General features: G+C 44.4%; 2 protein-coding genes across 5 annotated transcripts in view; one reads left to right on the top strand and one right to left on the bottom strand.

Annotated features, from left to right (window-relative positions):
- The first annotated feature begins 1,343 nt into the window (after positions 1-1,343).
- Positions 1,344-21,990, top strand: PPID (peptidylprolyl isomerase D). Of its 2 annotated transcripts, none has more exons than XM_032632053.1 (10): positions 1,344-1,587; positions 2,889-3,029; positions 5,959-6,065; positions 8,263-8,451; positions 9,297-9,419; positions 9,584-9,690; positions 11,350-11,491; positions 13,226-13,312; positions 20,642-20,684; positions 21,412-21,778. In XM_032632053.1, the coding sequence occupies exons 1-10, from the start codon at positions 1,503-1,505 to the stop codon at positions 21,498-21,500; spliced, it is 1,113 nt and encodes a 370-aa protein (XP_032487944.1). In that variant the 5' UTR covers positions 1,344-1,502; the 3' UTR covers positions 21,501-21,778. The 2 variants fall into 2 exon arrangements, with proteins under 2 accessions (XP_032487944.1, XP_032487943.1); XM_032632052.1 differs by lacking the exon at positions 21,412-21,778 and adding an exon at positions 21,823-21,990 and having other exon boundaries at positions 1,353-1,587.
- Positions 21,991-22,143: 153 nt separating this feature from the next.
- The window catches only part of ETFDH (electron transfer flavoprotein dehydrogenase), a 42,696-nt gene continuing 41,042 nt past the window's right edge, over positions 22,144-23,797 (bottom strand). For 2 of the 3 annotated variants that reach the window (XM_032632049.1, XM_032632050.1), the window contains exon 13: positions 22,144-22,749. In XM_032632049.1, coding sequence (XP_032487940.1) covers positions 22,586-22,749 — 164 coding nt within the window. In that variant the 3' untranslated portion in view covers positions 22,144-22,585. The remainder of the gene's footprint in view (positions 22,750-23,797) is intronic. The other variant, XR_004349920.1, reaches the window with a different exon arrangement.

Below are 23,797 nucleotides of genomic sequence, written 5' to 3' on the forward strand. Positions count from 1 at the left end.
GATATTCATCTTGGTAAGAATGGTTATGAGGTTACAGTGTAAAAGTGACAATTTTTGGAATAATAAGCTAAAACCTGCTTTTAAGCTAGTAAATCAGAATAAAAATTTTAATTATTATGTATCCTTTGATATTTGGAGGCAAAGTCAAAGTTACCAGCTTGCAGCCCGGAAATGAGACTGGGTTAGAGAAGAGTTTACTTCGACTGTTATTTATCAAGGGGCCCAGAGGTTATGTGCTGAGCCCTTCTGGATCTTCAGGGAAACAGAATGGATAAACACCATGAAACCGAAGAACATCAACTCATAAGAAATTAACATTTTACAGTAACTGTTTTTCTTTTTTTGGCTGCACGGCGGCACGTGGGAGCTTAGTTCCCCGACCACGGATAGCACCCGCGTCCCCTGCACTGGAAGGCGGATTCTTGACCACTGGGCCCCCCAGGGAGGCCCCTACAATAATTTTAAGGCGCTGGAATTTGAAAAGGTCAGCGCGAGAAGCTGATGGAGCGGCCCTTCTGGAGTTGTCCATAAAGGCACATGGAGACAAACGCTCTTGCTAACATTTTCTCATAAACATTCTCAAGGCCAGACACCGGGAGAAGCGTCGGGGACAGAAAGAGAAAAGAAAAGACAATTCTTGCCCGGGGTTCCATTCTAACGGGAGGAGACAAATGAAGCAAGAAGTTAATAAGCAACGAGAACGCTGCGAAGTGCTAAGGACCACACCACCCTTCTCCAGAATTAGGCTGCACGAAGAGGCGAGGGCGTGCTGCCCCGCGGCGGGGCCAGAGGCCTGCACACACGCCCCTACGGGGACCCGGGCGACAGCAAGGCCGCGGCTCCGGGAACCCTCCGCCCGGCCCCCGCCTCACTCCCACGGCCGGGCGAGAATCGAAGCACAACACGGCCGCCCAGGCCCGGCCCGGGGAGCAGGAACGCGCCGCCGCCAGGATGCCCCAAACCCCCGGACTTTGGCATTTCCTGCCCCGTTTCCCAGACAAACGGAGCTTCACAGCAGCGGCCCCTCGCTAGTGAGCGGGACCCGGAGGCTGGAAAGGGCGTGGCTGTCCGACACGCTCTCCCCCACGCCACGACGGCAGGAAGAGCCATAAAGCTCGAGCGACAAGGATAGAAATACCTGGGGCTGCGGCTTCAGTGAGCGAGAAAACAGGGCAGGCCGGGGGCAGAGAAAGCACGACCAGGAGAGCACAGCAGGGAGCGAAGTCGGACGCCGCCGGAGGTCGGGAGGATACGCCGGAAGTCGGGCGGAGACGCCGGAAGTTGGGCGGAGACGCCGGAAGTCGGTCGGAGACGCCGGAAGTTGGGCGGAGACGCCGGAAGTCGGGCGGAGACGCCGGAAGTCGGGCCGCGGCCTCCGGGCTCCTGTCGGAAGCTGGTCGCCAGCGCCGCGGTTCTTCGCAGACGCAGCCGGTTTTTGGGTTCGGGCTGCGCGGCGGCCACGGGGTGTTCCGAGGAGCTCGCGAACACGTCTGCGGGCCACAATGTCGCACCCGTCCCCCCAGTCTAAGCCGTCCAACCCCAGTAACCCCCGGGTCTTCTTGGACGTGGACATCGGAGGGGAGCGAGGTGAGGAGGCGGGGCTCCCGGGGTCGGGGTCCCAGAGGTTGGGGCGGGCCCGCGACCTTGTACCGGTGCCCTGGGGCGTGCGGAAGTTTCTGGAGGTTTTTGTTCGGGGGTGGTGGCGGCCTTTGGGTCTGTCTCGCCCGACTTGGCCGCCCTTCCCCGCCACCTGCTTTTGTGTTTGGGGGACATTCAGAAAACCCCGGTATGCGTCTCGGGGGCTCCCGTTGCCTAAAAGTTCCGGATTTTTGTTTTATTTGGTGGGCAAAACTGAGGACGTTAAGGCCGGGGTGCAGCCTTGCAGATAGCTCTGAGGACTGCTCTGAAGGGCTAAGGGAGGAGCCGGGATATATGAGTTTTTGCAACAAAAACCAGGTCGTGGGAACATCAAAAGATGACCGTTAACAGAGGAAACCAGACATGTCAAGTTAAGGGACGTAGCGCTTTTCTGTGTATGAGGAGATGCAAGAGTCCGGGCTCACTGAAAACCTTCCTTGGACGTGCACCTCGGCTGCCGGGGCCAGCGTCCTGTGCTTTCTCACTCTGAGTCTCCTCAGGGGGCACCTTTGGGCTGGCTGCAGCGGCTGAGGGCTCGGTGGGCTTGGCACTGGGCAGCCCGTTTGTCTTTATGCTGAACTCCCGCAGGGCTCACTGTGCAGGCGGCTGTAATGAGAGGGCTCGATGGCTGCAACATCCTTTGCTTACTGGTGGGGCAGGTGATCCTCTTCCATTGACACGCGCGCGCGCGCATACACACCCCCCCACCCCACCCCCACAGACTTATATGTATCAGTACTTTGATTTTGTTTTGAAATTTAGTGCCAGGTTTATCTTTTACCTACCTTAGGAATTGTCTAGAATGTGAACTTTTCAGTTTTTGCTTCAGAGGCAGCACTGGGCAGGTTCCACAGAGCACAAAGACTACAGCTGTACCTACAGCATGGCCGACGTGACCCCTCAGTATGTTTCATTTTCTCCTGTTGGTTACTTGGTGATGGGAAGTTATGAGCACATGTCAGAGAAATTAATCAAATGAAAACCATTCCTAGTTCATGGTGTCCTTAAATGGTGCTACTCTTCTGGCTGCTGTGTTGATGATCCTTTGTAAGATGTAGTAAAATAATTGTTTCAAATTCATCTAGATACATGATACTTAACATGAGGTAGACTGAATTTGAATATTAGAAAACTGACCAAAAAAGAGAACTTGGTATTTCAGTCACCAAAATTTTACCAACTCTCCTTTCACCATTTGCTTATTTAGCTGGTTGTTTTGCATACTGACACAGTTTCATTTTTTCTTTCAGTTGGTCGAATTGTCTTGGAATTGTTTGCAGATATTGTACCCAAAACTGCAGAAAATTTTCGTGCATTGTGTACAGGAGAAAAAGGCATTGGACCCACCACTGGGAAACCTCTACATTTCAAAGGATGTCCTTTCCATCGAAGTACGAATGCGTTTTCTGAATCTGGTTTTCCTTATAGGTGATTGAATCCTGTTCTTCAGGAGTTAGGGAAGAAAACACTAAGTAGAGGGTGAGAGTTAACCATTACATATATTGTATTATTATTCAGCCATAAAAAGTAATGAAGTACTGATACATGGTACCATGGGGACAAACCTCGAAAATATTATGCTAAGTGATAAAAGCAAGACACAAAAACAAAAGGTCATTTGTTGTTTAACTTCATTTATATGAAATATCCAGAATAGATAAATCCATAGAGACAGAAAGCAGATTGGTGGTTGACAGGGGCTAGGGGTAGAGGGATGGGGAGTGACTGCTTTTAATTTGTGCAAGGTTTCATTTTGGGGTGATGAAAAGAACTTGAAACTAGACAGAGGTGATAATTACCAATACTGTGAATGTACTAAATGTCACTGAATTGTGCACTTTAAAATGGTTAGTGGTTAATTTTATGCTATGTAAATTTTACCTCAATTAAAAAAAAATCCTCCAAACTGTATGAACCAAAAAAAAAAAAATTACTGTTAGTTTCCAAAAGGATGCTTTGAGATCTGAGATGATAGCTCAGTTTCATAAAGGTTGGTCTGTGGAAGGTGGAATTAATTATGGGAGGGTACTAAGGTTTATTTATACAGAAATGGACTACCCTAGCTTCACCAGGGTGTGGCCATGGTAAACAGACAGAGCTTGGGTAGCTTGACTACCTGGTGACAGAAAGTTATGCCTACTTCTTGGGCAGGATTGCTTGGGAAGACTGCAGCCAACTTAAAGATTCTGTGTCTTGGACACCTGGTGTGATGTGTGATCAAAAGGTGACTTTTCACACTGTGTAGTCATACCTTTGTTCAGTGATTATTTGATGGCTCCCCCAATAGACTGTAGGCTCCATGAGTTCAGAAACTGTATCTTCTCACCATTTTGTCCTTAGCATCCAGCATAGTTATTGAGTAGGCCCGCAATAAATATTTGTTTAATGAATAAACAAATGAGTTAAACTATAATGATGAGTATTTAAATTCTTCTAAAACTTGATTAAGAAAAAATTAACAGTGATTTTTTTTTTAAAAGAAGATGTTGGGGGTAGGAGTTTATTAATTTCTTTTATTTCTTTTTGTTGTTTTGGGTCTTCGTTTCTGTGTGAGGGCTTTCTCTAGTTGTGGCAAGTGGGGGCTACTCTTCATCGCGGTGCGCGGGCCTCTCACTATCACGGCCTCTCTTGTTGTGGAGCACAGGCTCCAGAGGCGCAGGCTCAGTAGTTGTGCCTCACGGGCCGAGTTGCTCCGCAGCATGTGGGATCCTCCCAGACCAGGGCTCGAACCCGTGTCCCCTGCATTAGCAGGCAGATTCTCAACCACTGTGCCACCAGGGAAGCCCCTAACAGTGATTTTAAAATACTTAAACTGTTGATTTACTTTCACGTTTAATAAAATACCAAAATATAAGCATACCATGGAGATATTGCAGGTTCAGTTCCAGTCCACTGCAATAAAGCGAATATTGCAGTAAAGCAAGTCACACAAATTTTTGGTTTCCCAGTGCATATAAAAGTTATGTTTATACTGTAGTCTATTGTATGTAATAGCATTATGTCTGAAAAAATAGTATGTACCTTAATCTAAAAATACTTTATTGCTAAAAAATGCCCAAACAATTACAGTAACATCAAAGATTACTTATCGCAGATCACCATAACAAATAATAATGAAAGTTTGAAGTATTGCAAGAATTACCAAAATGTGACACAGATATGAAATGAGCAAATGCTTTTGAAAAAAAAATGGCACTGATAGACTTGCTCTATGCAGGATTGCCACAAGCCTCGCAAGTTGTAAAGAAAAAAAAAACAGAGTATCTGCAAAGCGCAATAAATGGAGGAGTGCCTGTGTGCTAATAAAGGGTGTGCAGAAAAGAGTTAACGTATCAGGCCTGAGGCTGCTGGCCTTAGAAGAGTCTACTTGCAAAGGGTGGCCACTGCCTGGAGTCAGGGAGCATGGCGCTTGACCCTCTCTCTGAATCCTGGAGGTGATTTACTCTGCCTAGACTCTTTGTGCAATCTGATTTATGCTGGACACTGCTCTCCTTTGGGAGTCTGGAAATTTGCTTCCTGCTGGGCAGACAGTGCCTGCAGGATCAGCCCCAGCAGAGACCTCGGGTGCTGAGTCTCTACAGGGCTCTCCTGGGGAGAAACACTGTGCACATGTTGCTGCATTTCTTTGCTGGGGGGAAGAGGAATGTGCCCTGTGACTGTTCATGGGAGCGAGGGAGCATAAGGGAACACCTGGATTCCTCCAGCCTCTGCCTGTATCTTCTCTCCCTATCATCCAGCTGTGTCCTTACTTACTACATCCGTGTAATACAAACAGATACCGAGTTCTGTGAGTCCTGGGAAATCTCTGAGCATGCAGCAGTGTTCTTGGGAACCCTTGCTACTAAGTGATAATATTTGCTGAAGTACTTGCATTACAGTGTAACAAACCTCTTGGGAATAATTGGTTATTCAGTAGCATTTTTGAGTAACCATTATGTGCCCAGCCATGCACATGGTTACCAAGGAGGAAAAAAGGAGTTGCTGTACTTAACTGTTTGCCGGGAGAGACAGATCTTTATGATACATATGATAAAAGGGAGGTAGAATCAAGATGCTGTTGGAGAAAAATAAGGAGTTCCAGTTTTGGGGTCTGGCAGTTCTATAGGGGAGGTGCCATGCGAACTGATTCTTTGAGTGTTAGTGGGCCATCAGGGAGTGGGAGTAGCTGGGACTCAGACTGTGAAAAGCCTTTTAAGAGTTTGCAGTTGTGGACGGGGGTAGGGAAGGACAGGAGAGAAGTTGTCCTCATTACGACATATCCGTTAGTCAGCATCGCTGCAGTCATCTGTAGCTTCTAATGGCAATTTTCCTTTTTTGTAGTTATTAAGAAATTTATGATTCAGGGTGGAGACTTCTCAAATCAGAATGGGACAGGTGGAGAAAGTATTTATGGTGAAAAATTTGAAGATGAAAATTTCCATTATAAGGTAAAGTAGACAAAAATGCATGTTTGTTGCTGATAATAAAAGTTATGTGCCTGGGATACTTGTTGAATTAGGATAAATGCCTCAGATGTGCTCAGATCTCCTTTATTTGTGAAAGGTATCATATTTGTAAATATACATCTTTTTTTTGGTTAATAAATTTATTTATTTATTTTTGGCTGTGTTGGGTCTTCATCGCTGCGTGCAGGCTTTCTCCAGTTGCGGTGAGCGGGCTTCTCATTGCAGTGGCTTCTCTTGTTGCAGAGCACGGGCTCTAGGCACAGTAGTTGTGGTGCGTGGGCTCAGTAGTTGTGGCTCACAGGCTCTAGAGTGCAGGCTCAGTAGTTGTGGCGCAGGGGCTTAGTCACTCCGCAGCATGTGGGATCTTCCCGGACCAGGGCTCGAACCTGTGTCCCCTGCATTGGCAGGCAGATTCCTAACCACTGCGCCACCAGGGAAGCCCCGTAAATATACGTCTTTAATACGAAAAAGTTTCATCCAGTAGTGATTTTATTGGCAAGAATGCAACAGCTATTTCATTGTGATCCAGGTTTATATACTTCAGTAAAGCCAATGTGTTTTTAAGGGTGGCCACCATATGGCAAAACTGTTTCCAGGAAAAATGTGCTCATCAGAGGGATGGTATGCTTTATGCTTAAATTTGAAGAGCAACAAAAGCATCGCTAATGTCTGGGATGTCAGGGGATTTGCACACTAGCAGATCTGGTTAACGTCCAGGCTCCTAAAGGACATTAGTGGTGCCTGTGCCTTCTTATCTTCCTGGTCCCAAGATGTGCCCGTTGGGGTATGTTGCATCATTCAGGTTATAAGAATGGACGTGTAAGTACAAAAGTAAAGTGACTCTTTTTGGAAATGAGGAATATGAGCAAGGTAATTAGGATAATTTGAGAATAAAATGTCATCAGTCTTTTAAACAGTTTATTGCCTGCAGCTAGTACTGTCACTGGCGCCAAAGAGTTTATAAAAATGAAACGCCTTCATGATGAGGAATTAAAAATCTTGCCAGAAAGACAAGATTAAAACACATAGGACAACTGGAGAATAATACAATAATACGCTAGTAAATGCTAAGTTGATTGTGACTTTCTGTGTATGCTGTAGGAAGAAAGTATGATATATATTAGGGAAGACACTGAGGAGGAATGGGTACTTAAGCTGGGCAAACTGGACCTCGCAAGGTGGCTGAGATTTGGTTAGAAGGAACTAGAATACAGATGCCAGTTTGAGGGAGGGATGTGAGTGAGGAAGGACAAAGGCGTGAGGAAATAAGGTTAATAATATTTAATATCGTGGGAAGAGCACCAAACTTTTGGAAGGGAGAAAGGGAAGCTACCAGAAGGATGAACACTAAGATTATGTGACGGACGTGTTGAGAAGAAGCAAGGGGGCCTTTTGCAAGGGCATCTGGTTCTTCTACACGCTTGGTGGCCTTGAAGGCAGGGCTAGATTTAGGTTGAGGGGTAAAGGCACCTTAAGCGGGAGGACCAGCATGAGTGTTACACGTGCGGCCCAACAAGGAGTGCGTTTAGGAAGCCTTGGGGTCAGGTGGAAAGAGGAAGACAGTGGGGCCACGGAGCCTTTGAACAGGCTGGGCCAAGGTAGACGTTGGGTTTCGGGAGGTACGCGGCGGTTCCTCTTGGGCGTTCTCTCAAGAAGCGCTTCACTGGATGAAAGCCGTGATATTTGGCTTCCTTGGAGAGTAGGAAAGGACCTAACGGAACTTCCAGTCTAAACTGAATGTCCCTCGCTGTTCTCAGTGTAAAGAAAGAATCATAAAGGAAGAATCATAATGTAGGCCTGAGAGCGGGAGCGCTGTTGAGTGCTTTTCAGAAAAAAACGCCCCTGTCATAAGAAAGGGCAAAGCCGAATCATTAGGTCTTCATCTTAAAGACGAAGCGTAAGCACTTTCTCAATATGGCCGGTTTAGAAGTGCCACCCCTGCCCCCCACGATTGTTTCTGTTACTTCATTCGGTTTCATAAGCTTTTCTTAAAGTTTAAAAAGTGATTAAGTATCCCACGTTTTGTGAATTAAAGGTTACAGTTGGTACAAAGTAAGATTACACTACACGGTGTGATCTAAATAGTATTGCGGTCCACCCTAGTTTTGTGAATGGTTGGTAGAGAGTAATTCAGACAGTAACTCTAACCTTGGTTTTCTTTAATGGCGTATTCCTGCAGCATGATTCGGAGGGATTACTGAGCATGGCAAATGCAGGCCGCAACACAAACGGCTCTCAGTTCTTCATCACGATGGTTCCGACTCCTCACTTGGATGGCAAACACGTGGTGTTTGGCCAAGTGATTAAAGGAATGGGTGTGGCAAGGATTCTGGAGAACGTGGAGGTGAAAGGTGAAAAACCTGCCAAAGTGAGTACCAAGTGACAGGGTAAGACCCTCGTTATCCTAGCTGCTGTCTTAGCAAATGTAAGTAAAAGGCTCAGATGATGGTTAGCTGAAAGACATTAGGACGGCTCTTGTTAAAGAAGCCTGGCCCTGCCACTTTTTCTTCAAAGCTCTTTTGTACACTGGGAGAGATGAGGGCAGTTTAAAAGGAGGTTGTTATGATTTCAGCATCAGTCTTGCTGATTTTGGTAACTTAACTCTCCTAGACCTGCAAAACTTTGAGTCAGTGTGTATACGAGTACAGAGAGAGCAGGAAACCGGGAAACTTGGTCTCCTCTCTGCCATTTAACTTGTGGTTTAGGCTTGCTCTTGTTATTTAACTTTCCTTGGCCCATTTCCTCAGCCTGCATAAATCATTTAAGGGTTTAGACTGGATTATGTCACTCCCAAGAGGCTTGTGCTCTAAATGTGTGTGAATCCACCCTCATGGGCAGGGTTGTGAGTGGAACTGGAGACTCAGACCTGCAGGAGGGGGGCTGCCACTCAGTGTGCGAAGGAAACAGCAGTCAGTGAGTCGAAGGCACGTGCCCACGTAAGGAGAATCCCACGGGGAACGATGAAACTTCCCACATAGTCTGTATGCACGGAGCTCCTGGACAGCAGCAGCAGGCACGTGTGCTGTGAAGTGACCCTGCTGTGCTTCTCGGGGTGTGTGCAGAGGCGCGCCTCGCGACGCCAGCCTGTCGCGTCAGAAGCAGCTTGGACGCTGTTGCTCATGCCTTGCGGCTGGAGAGCTTTTAAGCCCAGACTCTTGTTAAAGTCCTCGTTAATACGGTAGACGCTTCTACAGTTGACGGTTGTTTTTACAGTTGTGTGTTACTGCAGACTGCGGAGAACTGAAGGGCGGGGATGACTGGGGAATATTCCCCCAGGATGGATCTGGTGACAGTCATCCAGACTTCCCCGAGGATGCAGACATAGATGTAAAAGACGTGAGTACTTTCACGTGGGTTAAAGTTTAAGTACTTAAACTGCTAAAAATATTTAGCCCTAAAATTTTGAGCTTTTTGTATCAGTCTGTCTCAGTGATAGAACTTAGCACTAAACCGCGTTATATACTAAAACCCAACATATTCGTGTTCTTTCTTTTGTACAGGTAGATAAAATTTTATTAATAACGGAAGACTTAAAAAACATTGGAAATACTTTTTTCAAATCCCAGAACTGGGAGATGGCCATTAAAAAATACACAAAAGTTTTAAGGTAATAAAATACTTTTAATAAATTGCTGTAAGAACTTGAAATTGAATTATAAACTGAAATTCAAGAGTTGTTCTTTCTATTTTTGGCATATTACTTGCAGAGTAACCAGGTGTATTGAAATAGTTGCATTTCTTTGGTTGCCTCCAGATTCTTATTTTGAAAAATTTCAAAACACAGAAAAGTTAAGAATAGTACATGGATAGCCATGTACCTTTACCTGTGTTCACCAGTTTTTAAGTTTCGCCACGCTTGTTTTTGCAGAATCATTTTGAAAGGAAGTTGCAGATACCATGACACTTTACCCCTCAATATTTTAGCAAGCATTTCCTGAGAAGCCAGGACACTCTTCTACTTAGCCTTAAGACTATGAAAACATCTCCCAAATATCATTATGTCATCCATATTCAGAGGTCCCCAGTTGTTTCAATTTTGTTTTGTTTTTACGCCAGTATCCATTATATCCTTTGGTTTTATGTCTCTAAGTCTCCTCTAATCTTTAATCTCCACGTTTTTTAGTCATTTGCATTTTGTGGCGTCGAAGCCCGTTGTCTTACGGAAACCATCTGTGTGTTTATTGCTTCCTCAAGGTTAGTTTGAGGTTACATATTTTAGCAATGACTTGAATAGGTGACGTGTATGTTTCCTATGATACCGTGTCCTGAAGGCACGTGGCAGTTTCGCCCGTTTTGAGCTTTGGCACTTGGTTACAGTGGCGTTAGCCACGTCTCTGTTATGAAAGTACCTTTCCCCTTTGTAAATAATAAGTCCTCTCTGAGGTAATAACTGTGAGATTGTGTGAACATCTCATTCCTAGCCTTTCATCCAGTGGTTTCAGCATCATTGAAGCCCTTTGCTTGAATCAGTTATTACACTGACACTTGCAGAACTACGATTTTCTCAGTCATTCTGCAGTTACGAGCTGGCATTCTTCTGTTTGAAAGACCCTCTACCCCTCCTTCTTTTAAAGTATTACTGTAGTATTTGATCAATTCAACGAATTATACTATTACCATCGTTCTTTCTGATGCTTGAAGGCTTCCCGATTGTCTGATGGGAGCCCCTTTCCTGTATCCCTTTGACTGTTCTGTTAGTCTGTGAGCTCTTGCTTTCTGCCACAAGATGGTCCAGACCCATCTTATACTTAACCTTGTGTCCAGATCTGAGTTTCTCCAAGGAGCTCTGATTCTTTTCAGTGGGGGACAGACTCTAGAAACCAAATTCTGGGGGCCAGGCCCTTTTCAGTAAACAGCTAGGAACTATAGTAAAAGACAAGTCAGAATCACCACCACAGGGCTCTTCACCTGTCCCCATTCCAGTCCCTGTCCCACACTGACAGCCTTGGTTCCAAACCTAATTACACTGGAAAGTGGGTGATGGAAACCTGAGCTTTACAAATAGAAGTGTTCCTTACTGTATAATCTCTAGGTTTGGGGATTGTTCTTAAGTTGTCTTCTTTGAACATTTTGGGAAAGAAGTTGGAACAAGTAAAAATCTTCTAAAGGAAAGCATTTAATAAAAAGATTGTGGTCATTAAGGACATTAATATTAGCACGTGATGAACTTTTATATCAGAACTGACGCAGCACATTTTGACCGAGTGGAGAGCAGAGTTAAGTCTTAATGGGGGCTGCTTGCTGCTTGTACCGATGTGTTCTCCAGGTATGTGGAAGGCTCGAAGGCCGCTACTGAGAACGCAGGCAGAGCAAAGCTGCAGCCTGTCACTTTGAGCTGTCTGCTGAATATCGGAGCCTGCAAACTGAAGCTGTCCGATTGGCAGGGAGCAGTCGACAGCTGTTTGGAGGTAAGTCTGTTGATGTTACCTTTTTGAAAGAGTTGGATGATGACTTACTACTTCGAACAAAAGCAGTTTCATGTGCCACTACTGCTATCTTATTGTGGAGGACCTAGTGAGATCCAGTGAAACATAATCTAAGTCACTTTATCTCTGAGTATTTTGGACCTCAGTTCTTCCTCTCAGGCCATTCATTTAGCTTATAACACTACATCACTTAATTTCTCTAAAGACACTTTCCTCCTCAGCTCATTTATTCACTTAACAGTTGAGCGCCTGTTATGTGCCAGGCATTGGAAGACAGCCAGGAATGACGGCACAGTTGAGCGCGTTATGTGCCAGGCATTGGAAGACAGCCAGGAATGACTGCGACGGTGGCCGGCGAGGTCGTTAGCAGAGCGTCGTCGCTGTGCCATCTTGAGCAAGTTCCTACTTGCAGAGTCTGAGTTTCTTCCTACGCCAAATGGAAATACTGCTTTCCTCCTGGGATTGTTAAGACCACGTGTAATGCACGTAAAGCCTTTAGCGCAGTGCTGGGAGCAGGTTAAGCAGCTAACAGACTCTTCGGTGTTTTAATTGAAAGACCCTCCCCTCGAGGAGCTCGAGGAGCTTTTTTGGTGGGAGAAGGAGTCCGTTTCACCGTAGGGTCGTCAGGACTTGTACAGGGACAGTGCGTGCTGTTGGGACACACAGGAAGGTGCCCTGCCTTCACGGGGACGTCCGGGAGTGCTAACGACAAAGCTGGCAAGGTGGCAGCCTGCCTTCCTTAAACAGAGCAGTTATGGCTGCCTCCCTCTTGCACAGTTTGAGCAGTTTTCCAAACTAAAGCATATATGTTAGAAGGAGCGCCTCTAGTAACTGTTATGTATAATGCACAGTAATCTAGGTCACAGAGATCAGCTATGCCCGAGCAAGTGGAAATAAATGCGGTCCTAATTTACTGGGGTAGGTGGGATAAGGAATAAGAATGTGTTTATTAGGAGGGAACATGCGGCAGAGGACGAGATCGCGCTTCACTCTGGATCGCTTTTTGACCTTCGTGAGGCAGATAATATACACTCTTTTCAGTAAAATCCGAATATTGACCTCTAAAAGATCTTACTAAATACACTATTTTTAAAATGTTTCAGAGGAGAAACCTATTAAAAGTTACTCATGCTCCTGAAAAACCCCTAGATGTCAACTAAATGAGTGTATCCAAATTTCTACCCAGAATGTTTTTCTCCTATCAGCTAGGGCCCAATCAGGAGATAGACACCACACAGTAATTCCAACAGAGAAAGGTTACTGTCAGATACACATAAGGGGCAGATTGGAGTAGCGAGGGGTTGGCTAGGAGAGGGAACGCTGAAGGATCGGGGCATTGCAGGGTATATGTGTATGTATATGTGCAGAGACGTGTGTGATACAGGAGCAGCTGCTCCCTCTGGGGTGCATGGAGGCCCTGGGCCGAGACCCAGGCGCGACGGGGAGGGGGGCTGGGCCACACTGGGTGCCCCGGATCTTGGGGGAGCTCACGGGAGGCTCGCAGGGACCTGGAAGGGAAGTGGGTCCCTCACCCATGGGCACTGGGCGCCCTCTGCTGACAAAGCAGCGTGTAACCGGAGGCTCTCAGGGCCCAGCGCCCTTATCACAGAACAGTGAACGGCTGTTTTGGAGCTGACGGGCAGTAAATGGAAATCCAGCATGTATACTTAGTACTCAGTACTTAGATAAAAATATTAACTGTATAACTTTCTGTAGGCCCTTGAAATAGATCCAGCAAATACCAAAGCACTGTACCGTAGAGCCCAAGGATGGCAAGGACTAAAAGAATACGACCAAGCATTGGTAAAGTTTTGTTTTAAATTTTATTTTTTAACATCTTTATTGGAGTATAATTGCTTTACAATCGTGTGTTAGTTTCTGTTTTACAACAAAGTGAATCAGTTACACATATACATATATCCCCGTATGTCTTCCCTCTTGTGTCTCCCTCCCACCCTCCCTATCCCACCCCTCTAGGTGGTCACAGAGTGCCGAGCTGATCTCCCTGTGCTATGCGGCTGCTTCCCACTAGCTATCTATTTTACGTTTGGTAGTGTATATATGTCATTGCCACACTCTCACTTTGTCCCAGCTTACCGTTCCCCCTCCCCCCATCCTCAAGTCCATTCTCTAGTAGGTCTGCATCTTTATTCCCGTCCTGCCCCTAGGTTCTTCATGACCATTTTTTTTTTTTTTGATTCCGTATATATGTGTTAGCATACGGTATTTGTTTTTCTCTTTCTGACTTACTTCGCTCTGTATGACAGTCTGTAGGTCCATCCACCTCACTACAGACAACTCAGTTTTGTTCCTTTTTATGGCTAATATTCCATTGTATATATGCACCACTTCTTCTTTATCCATTCCTCTGTTGATGGACACTTACATTGTTTCCATGTCCTGGCTATTGTAAATAGAGCTGCAATAAACACTGTGGTACATGACTCTTTTTGAATTATGGTTTTCTCAGGGTATATGCCCAGTAGTGGGATTGTTGGGTCATACGGTAGTTCTATTTTTAGTTCTTTAAGGAACCTCCCTACTGTTCTCCATAGTGGCTGTATCAGTTTATATTCCCACCAACAGTGCAAGAGGGTTCCCTTTTCTCCACACCCTCTCCAGCATTTATTGTTTGTAGATTTTTTGATGATGGCCATTATGACTGGTGTGAGGTGATACCTCATTGTAGTTTTGATTTGCATTTCTCAAATGATTAGTGATGTTGAGCATTCTTTCAAGTGTTTGTTGGCAATCTGTATACCTCCTTTGGAGAAATGTCTTCTGCCCATTTTTGGAGTGCATTGTTTGTTTTTTTAATATTGAGCTGCATGAGCTGCTTATAAAATTTGGAGATTAATCGTTTGTCAGTTGCTTCATTTGCAAATATTTTCTCCCATTCTGAGGGTTGTCTTTTCGTCTTGTTTATGGTTTCCTTTGCTGTGCAAAACCTTTTAAGTTTCCTTAGGTCCTGTTTGTTTTTTTTTTTGCTTTTATTTCCATTTCTCTAGGAGGTGGGTCAAAAAGAATCTTGCTGTGATTTATGTCATAGAGTGTTCTGCCTGTATTTTCCTCTGAGAGTTTGATGGTGTCTGGCCTTACATTTAGGTCTCTAATCCATTTTGAATTTATTTTTGTGTATGGTGTTAGGGGGTGTTCTAATTTCATTCTTTTACATGTAGCTGTCCAGGTTTCCCAATACCACTTATTGAAAAGGCTGTCTTTTCTCCACTGTATATTCTTGCCTCCTTTATCAAAGATAAGGTGACCATAGGTGCGTGGGTTTATCTCTGGGCTTTCTATCCTGTTCCATTGATCTATATTTCTGTTTCTGTGCCAGTACCATACTGACTTGATTACTGTAGCTTTGTAGTATAGTCTGAAGTCAGGGAGCCTGATTCCTCCAGCTCCATTTTTCTTTCTCAAGATTGCTTTGGCTATTTGGGGTCTTTTGTGTTTCCATACAAATTGTGAAATTTCTTGTTCTAGTTCTGTGAACAGTGCCAGTGGTAGTTTGATAGGGATTGCATTGACTCTGTAGATTGCTTTGGGTAGTAGAGTCATTTTCACAATGTTGATTCTTCCAATCCAAGAACATAGTATATCTCTCCATCTGTTGGTATCATCTTTAATTTCTTTCATCAGTGTCTTATAATTTCCTGCATACAGGTCTTTTGTCTCCTTAGGTAGGTTTGTTCCTAGATATGTTATTCTTTTTGTTGCAATGGTAAGTGGGAGTGTTTCCTTAATTTCTCTTACAGATTTTTCATCATTAGTGTATAGGAATGCAAGAGACTTCTGTGCATTAATTTTGTATACTGCTACTTTACTAAATTCATTGATTAGTTCTAGTAGTTTTCTGGTGGCATTTTTAGGATTCTCTATGTATAGTATCATGTCATCCGCAAACAGTGACAGCTTTACTTCTTTTCCAATTTGGATTCCTATTATTTCTTTTTCTTCTCTGATTGCCGTGGCTAAAACTTCCAAAACTATGTTGAATAAGAGTGGTGAGAGTGGGCAACCTTGCCTTGTTCCTGATCTTAGTGGAAATGCTTTCAGTTTTTCACCATTGAGGACGATGTTGGCTGTGGGTTTGCCATATATGGCCTTTATTATGTTGAGGAAAGTTCCCTCTAGGCCTACTTTCTCGAGGTTTTTATCACAAATGGGTGTTGAATTTTGTCGAAAGCTTTCTCTGCATCTATTGCGATGACCATACGGTTTTTCTCCTTCAATTTGTTAATATGGTGTATCACATTGATTGATTTGCGTATATTGAAGAATCCTTGCATCCTTGGGATAAACCCCACTTGATCATAGTGTATGATCCTTTTAATGTGCTGTTGGATTGTGTTTGCTACTATTTTGTTGAGGATTTTTGCATCTGTGTTTATCAGTGATATTGGTCTGTAGTTTTCTTTCTTTGTGACATCTTTGTCTGGTTTTGGTATCAGGGTGATGGTGGCCTCGTAGAATGAGTTTGGGAGTGTTCCTCCCTCTGCTATAGTTTGGAAGGTTTTGAGAAGGATAGGTGTTAGCTCTTCTCTAAATGATGCATAGAATTCGCCTGTGAAGCCGTCTGGTCCTGGGCTTTTGTTTGTTGGAAGATTTTTTTTTTTTTTTTGGTGGTATGCGGGCCTCTCACTGTTGCGGCCTCTCCCGTTGTGGAGCACAGGCTCTGGACACGCAAGCTCAGGGGCCATGGCTCACGGGCCCAGGTGCTCCACGGCACGTGGGATCTTCCCGGACCGGGGCACGAACCCGTGTCCCTTGCATCGGCAGGCGAACTCTCAACGACTGTGCCACCAGGGAAGCCCTTGTTGGAAGATTTTTTTTTTTTTTTTTTGGAAGATTTTTAATCACAGTTTCAATTTCAGTGCTTGTGATTGGTCTGTAGATATTTTCTATTTCTCCCTGGCGGTCTGTGAAGGTTGTGCATTTCTAAGAATTTGTCCATTTCTACCAGGTTGTCCACTTTATTGGCATACACTTGCTTGTAGTAATCTCTCATGATCCTCTGTATTTCGGCAGTGTCATGTTACTTCTCATTTCATTTGTAATTCTATTGATTTAAGTCTTCTCCCTTTTTTTTTTTTGATAAGTCTGGCTAATGGTTTATCAATTTTGCTTATTTTCTCAAAGAATCAGTTTTTAGTTTTATTGCTCTTTGCTATCGTTTCCTTCACTTCTTTTCCTTTATTTCTGATTGCATCTTTATGATTTCTTTCCTAATGCTAACTTTGGGGGTTTTTTGTTCTTCTTTCTCTAATTGCTTTAGGTGTAAGGTTAGGTTGTTTATTTGAGATGTTTCTTGAGGTAGGATTGTACTGCTATAAACTTCCCTCTTAGAACTGCTTTTGCTGCCTCCTATAGGTTTTGGGTCATCATGTTTTCATTGTCATTTGTTTGTAGGTATTTTTTGATTTCCACTTTGATTTCTTCAGTGATCTCTTGGTTATTTAGTAGCATATTATTTAGACTCCATGTGTTTGTATCTCTTACAGATCTTTTTCCTGTAATTGATACCTAGTCTCAGCGTTGTGGTTGGAAAAGATACTTGATACAATTTCAGTTTTCTTAAATTTACCAAGGCTTGATTTGTGACCCAAGATGTGATCTATCCTGGAGAATGTTCCATGAGCACTTGAGACGAACGTATATTCTGTTGTTTTGGGGTGGAATGTCCTATAAATATCACTTAAGTCCATCTTGTTTAATGTATCATTTAAAGCTTGTGTTTCCTTATTTATTTTCATTTTGGATGATCTGTCCATTGGTGAAAGTGGGGTGTTAAAGTCCCCTACTATGACTGTGTTATTGTCGATTTCCCCTTTTATGGCTGTTAGTATTTGCCTTATGCATTGAGGTGCTCCTATGTTGGGTGCATAAATATTTACAGTTGTTGTTATCTTCTTCTTGGATCGATCCCTTGATCAGTATGTAGTGTCCTTCTTTGTCTCTTGTAATAGTCTTTGTTTTAAAGTCTATTTTGTCTGATATGAGAATTGCTACTCCAGCTTTCTTTTGGTTTCCAGTTGCATGGAATATCTTTTTCCATCCCCTCACTTTCAGTTTGTATGTGTCTCTAGGTCTGAAGTGGGTCTCTTGTAGACAGCATATATATGGGTCTTGTTTTTCTATCCATTCAGCCAGTCTACGTCTTTTGGTGGGCGCTTTTAATCCATTTACATTTAAGGTAATTTTCGATATGTATGTTCCTATTACTATTTTCTTAATTGTTTTGGGTTTATTATTGTGGGTCTTTTCCTTCTCCTGTGTTTCCTGCCTAGAGAAGTACCTTTAGCGTTTGTTGTAAAGCTGGTTTGGTGCTGCTGAATTCTCTTAGCTTTTGCTTGTCTGTAAAGGTTTTAATTTCTCCATCAAATCTGAATGAGATCCTTGCTGGGTAGAGTAATCTTGGTTGTAGGTTTTTCTCCTTCATCACTTTAAATATGTCCTGCCACTCCCTTCTGGCTAGTAGAGTTTCTGCTGAAAGATCAGCTGTTAACCTTATGGGGATTCCCTTGTGTGTTATTCGTTGTTTTTCCCTTGCTGCTTTTAATATTTGTTCTTTGTATTTAATTTTTGATAGTTTGATTAATATATGTCTTGGCGTGTTTCTCCCTGGATTTATCCTATATGGGACTCTCTGTGCTTTCCTTTCCCATATTAGGGAAGTTTTCAACTATAATCTCTTCAAATATTTTCTCAGTCATTTTCTTTTTCTCTTCTTCTTCTTGGACCCCTATAATTCGAATGTTGGTGTGTTTAATGTTGTCCCAGAGGTCTCTGAGACTGTCCTCAATTCTTTTCATTTTTTTTTCTTTATTCTGCTCTGAGGTAGTTATTTCCACTATTTTATCTTCGAGTTCACTTATCCGTTCTTCTGCCTCAGTTATTCTATTGATACCTTCTAGAGAATTAATTTCATTTATTGTGTGGTTCATCACTGTTTGCTCTTCAGTTCTTCTAGGTCCTTGTTAAACGTTTCTTGTATTTTCTCCATTCGATTTCCAAGATTTTGGATCACCTTTACTATCATTGTTCTGAATTCTTTTTCAGGTAGAGTGCCTATTTCCTCTTCATTTGTTAGGTCTGGTGGGTTTTTGCCTTGCTCTTTCATCTGCTGTGTGTTTCTCTGTCTTCTCCTTTTGCTTAACTTACTGTGGTCTCCTTTTTGCAGGCTGCAGGATCATAGTTCCCGTTGTTTTTTGTGTCTGCCCCCAGTGGCTACGGTTGGTTCAGTGGGTTGTGTAGGCTTCCTGGTGGAGGGGACTAGTGCCTGTGTTCTGGTGGATGAGGCTGGATCTTGTCTTTCTGGTGGGCAGGTCCACGTCTGGTGGTGTGTTTTGGGGTGTCTGAGGCCTTATTATGATTTTAGGCAGCCTCTCTGCTAATGGGTGGGTTTGTGTTCCTGTCTTGCTAGTTGTTTGGCATAGGGTGTCCAGCACTGGAGATTGCTGGCCGTTGGGTGGAGCTGGGTCTTGGTGTTGAGATGGAGATCTCTGGGAGAGTTTCGCTGTCTGATATTACGTGGAGCTGGGAGGTCTCTGGTGGACCAGTGTCCTGAACTTGGTTCTCCCACCTCAGAGGCTCAGGCCTGACGCCTGGCTGGAGCAACAAGAGCCTGTCCTCCACGCAGCTCAAAATAAAATGTAGGAAAAAAAGAAAGAAAAAGAAGATAAAATAAAATAAAGTTATTAAAATAAAAAATATTAAGAAAAAGTATTTTGTAAGTAATAATAATTTAAAAAAAGGACAGACAGACCCTAGGACAAATGGTAAAAGAAAGCTATACAGACAAAACCACACTCAGAAGCATACACATACACACTCAGAAAAAGAGAAAAATGGAAAAAATATATATATCGTTGTTCCCAAAGTCCACCTCCTCAATTTGGGATGATTCGTTGTCTATTCCTGTATTCCACAAATGCAGGGTACATCAAGTTTATTGTGGAGATTTAATCCGCTGCTCCTGAGGCTGCTGGGAGAGATTTCCCTTTCTCTTCTTTGTTCGCACAGCTGCCGGGGCTCAGCTTTGGATTTGGCCCCGCCTCTGCATGTAGGTCGCTGGAGGGCATCTATTCTTCGCCCAGACATGACGGTGTTAAAGGAGCTGCTGATTCGGGGGCTCTGGCTCAGTCAGGCCGGTGGGAGGGAGGGGCACAGATGTGGGGCGAGCCTGCAGCGGCAGAGGCTGGCATGACATTGCACCAGCCTGAGGTGTGCCGTGTGTTCTCCCGAGGAAGTTGTCCCTAGATCACGGGACCCTGGCAGTGGCGGGCTGCACAGGCTCCCTGGAAGGGGGAGAGTGACCTGTGCTTGCACACAGGCTTCTTGGTGGCGGCAGCAGCAGCCTTAGCATCTCATGCCTGTCTCTGGGGTCCGTGCTTTTAGCTGAGGCTCGTGTCCATGTCTGGAGCTCATTTAGGTGGTGCTCTGAATCCCCTCTCCTCGCACACCACCTGCCTCTTCGGCAGGTCCATACCTTTTCCCGGACTCCCTCCCGGCCAGCCGTGGCGCACTAGGCCCCTGCAGGCTGTGTTCACGCCGCCAATCCCAGTCCTCTCCCTGGGATCCGACCAAAGCCCGACCCTTAGCTCCCAGCCCCCGCCCACCCCGGCGGGTGAGCAGACAAGCCTCTCAGGCTGGTGAGTGCTGGTCGACACCGATCCTCTGTGCGGGAGTCTCTCCGCTTTGCCCTCCGCACCCCTGTGGCTGCGCTCTCCTCCGTGGCTCCGAAGCTTCCCCCCTCTGCCACCCGCAGTCTCAGCCCGTGAAGGGGCTTCTAGTGTGTGGAAACCTTTCCTCCTTCATGGCTCCCTCCCAGAGGTGTGGGTCCTGTCCCTATTCTTTTCTCTGTTTTTTCTTTTTCTTTTGCCCTACCCACGTACGTGGGGGAGTTTCTTGCCTTTTGGGAGGTCTGAGGTATTCTGCCAGCATTCAGTAGGTGTTCTGTAGTTGTTCCACGTGTAGATGTAGTTTTGATGTATCTGTGGGGAGGAAGGTGATGTCCATGTCTTACTCCTCCGCCATCTTGAAGCTCCTCTCTGTTTTAAATTTTAATTAAAAAAACCACTTTCATAACTCATAACCTAATATTTCTTTAATTTTTTTTCCCAATTAAAGGCTGATCTTAAGAAAGCTCAGGAGATAGCACCAGAGGATAAAGGTAAGTTGGCAGTTTCTGTAGTGCAAGTTCATTTTGTCCCTTCAGAATTGATCCTCATGAACTAGCATACGCTTTGTCACTTAGAGGTTGCCTTGTCCAGCAGATACTGCAGAGCGCCTGTTCAGGCCAGGTTCCAGGCATGCTGGAGAAGGCACAAGTCAGGGTCCTGCCTTCAGCTTACACTGCAGCCACTGTCCATATGTCTGAAGACTGTGTGCTCTGCTGTCCTGTAATTCTAGATGGAAGAGCAGCGTTAGAAGACACAGTATTTAGGGCGAATTTAGTGTTTGGGACCATTTCTTAAGCTGAATGTGGCCATGACCTAAGTATTCTAGCTACTGAATATGTTTTAGGAAAGTTTTGGAAAGCTGCGACAAAAATAAGCCTGTTTTTCAAATAAACCAAGTACAAATGGTGATTCTAGGTCTAGATGTGGAAATAGGTCTTTGGGGAGGCGCTTCAGTGGGGTCCCCCCTCTGATGGAAGGGAGAAGGAGTATCTGTGTGTAATTCAGTTAGTTCTCTCGGTGGACAGTCTCCTAAAATTGTGCTCTGTGGTTTTTATGTTTGTGTGGTCGCTTTCTCCAAGTAAAATACACTGTTAATAAGGCTCAGTTACCCTTCGAAGAGTTATATCATTTTTTATCACACTAAAGCATGAGTTTGCTGGTCAGCCTAATTTTTTGGATGTTTTGGGAAATAACTCATATTACATATTTATTTTGCAGCTATCCAGGCAGAATTGCTGAAAGTCAAGCAAAAGATAAAGGCACAGAAAGATAAAGAGAAGGCAGCTTATGCAAAAATGTTTGCTTAATAAGGAATTCAGTTTTGCTTAAGTATGGATTGAAGTGAGACAATTAAAGGATCTTGTCTATTATGTATGATCCCTAATGTGTTCCCTCTGAGAATTCAGTTCCCATTGTTTGCAGTCTAGGAATACAGGTAGGGATTCACTCTTAATAGACCAGTGTTACAAAATATGCTGAAGTTGAACTCATTTTAAATGGCTCTCTGCATTACAAAGGATAATGGTGTCCAGTGTATTTTAAACTTCTAGACACATCTTATTTGAATAAACAGATCAAAAGTTAAGTATGTATGTTGTATGTTTTAAGTATGTATGTTGTTTTTCTCAGTTCTTTGATGCATCTCTCTGTGACGTGTGTGCAGAGCTGGCAGACGTCTCTAAAGGGTCAGGTAGACATTACAGTCTGTCAGTCACAGCTACCCAGTTCTGCACTTGGAGCTCAGAAGCCCCCATCGACAGTGCGTAAGCCAGGAGGCACTGCTGTGTTCCAGTAAAACTGCGTAAGAAGAGTGGTGGGCTGGACGCCAACCTCTGGTCTAGGAGATACACTTTGCTGGAAGTGCTGAGCCTGATGAGTCAAATGTACATTGGAGGCCAGTAGTGCCAATAGTGTTTGAATCTCGGAAGACTTGGAGAGAGAAGTAGATGCTACGTCACTTATAAAGTTTTATTTAAGAGATTCATAATTTTTTATGGGACAGTTTTAGGTATCGTATAAAATTATTTCACTGATAATTACTTTATGAACATTCTGATCAAAAATATATTTAAGGGGCTTCCCTGGTGGCGCAGTGGTTGAGAGTCCGCCTGCCAATGCAGGGGACACGGGTTCGTGCCCTGGTCCGGGAGGATCCCACATGCCGCGGAGCGGCTGGGCCCGTGAGCCATGGCCGCTGAGCCTGCGCGTCCGGAGCCTGTGCTCCGCAACGGGAGAGGCCACAGCAGTGAGAGGCCCGCATACTGCAAAAAAAAAAAAAAAAAAAAAAAAAATATATATATTTAAGCTTTTTGACACCTGTGAACTTCCAAACATTTGACGTGAACTTGCCGTCCATTTTAGAGACGCTGGCACGGGTGAAGCCGGCTGCAGCTTACATTCCGTTGTATGCTGGGCCTCCACCGCCTTCGGGTACCACCCAGTTAATATTCTGACTCGGGTCCTTAATGTCACATGTTTTACAGTGCACACAGTTCTGAGCGTTTATCTGTAGCCGAAATCCATCACCTTGTTCCAAAGGTACAAATTCATAAACTCCTGTAAGAAAACACAGGCAACTCCGTGCAGTAGCTGCCTTTAAAGCAGAGGCCAAAGTCCTGGAGAAATTAGCCACAGAAGCCCTCAGCGTTTGTGGACTGAATGTTTACCCACAGAATATTACAGAGATCTGGGTGTGTGCATTTGCTGTTGTATAAATTAAAAATGATAAAAGCAGAAGGTACGGCAGCACGTGGCTGAGTTGGTGTTACCAACAAGGGAACTCGAGGTTGAGCAGTTTTCGGGTGTGATGTTATATACGGACATACTTCAGAGACCCAGACGCTGCAATAAAGTGAGTTATCACAATAGAGCGAGTCATGCGAATTTGTTTGTTGCCAGTGCATATGTAACAGTTTCATTTATGCTACTTTGCCGTCTGTGAAGCCTGCAATAACAGCATTATGTCTAAAAAACAAGGTACATGCCTTACTTAAAATACACTTTATTGCTAAAAAATGCTATCTGAGCCTTCAGCGAGTCGTACTAACATCAAAGATCACGGAGCACAATATCAAATATAATAATGAGAAAGTTTGAAATTTTGCAAGAATTACCACATGTGGCACGTGGAGTGAGCAAATGGAAAAATGGCGCCAGTAGGCTTCTTCAGCACGGGGTTGCCAGGGACCTTCGCTTTGTAAAAAAAGCAGTGTCTGCCAGGTGCAGTAAAATGATCTTCCCGTATACACGTGTGCCACGACTGCAGACAGATTAGGTCAGCCCTTACCCTCAGCTTACAACCCAGGGAGATGACAGAAATGGTGATCCTCCCGTATACATGTGTGCCACGACTGCAGACAGATTAGGTCAGCCCTTACCCTCAGCTTACAACCCAGGGAGATGACAGAAGTGGTGAAAAGACAAAGTCAAGACAGTCAAGGTCCCTCCCGCACAGAACGTATGTTCTAGTTCCTGTCCAGAAGGTACTGATTTTCACACACCTGAATGCTGTTCTACCAGCACTCGAGACCCAGTTCCTACGATAATTCTAGTTGAAAGCTCAGCACTGGAAGATACTCTATCCATGATGCATTTAAAGTCCAGG

The sequence above is a fragment of the Phocoena sinus genome, chromosome 5, assembly GCF_008692025.1.
Source record: "Phocoena sinus isolate mPhoSin1 chromosome 5, mPhoSin1.pri, whole genome shotgun sequence".
NCBI lineage: Eukaryota > Metazoa > Chordata > Mammalia > Artiodactyla > Phocoenidae > Phocoena > Phocoena sinus.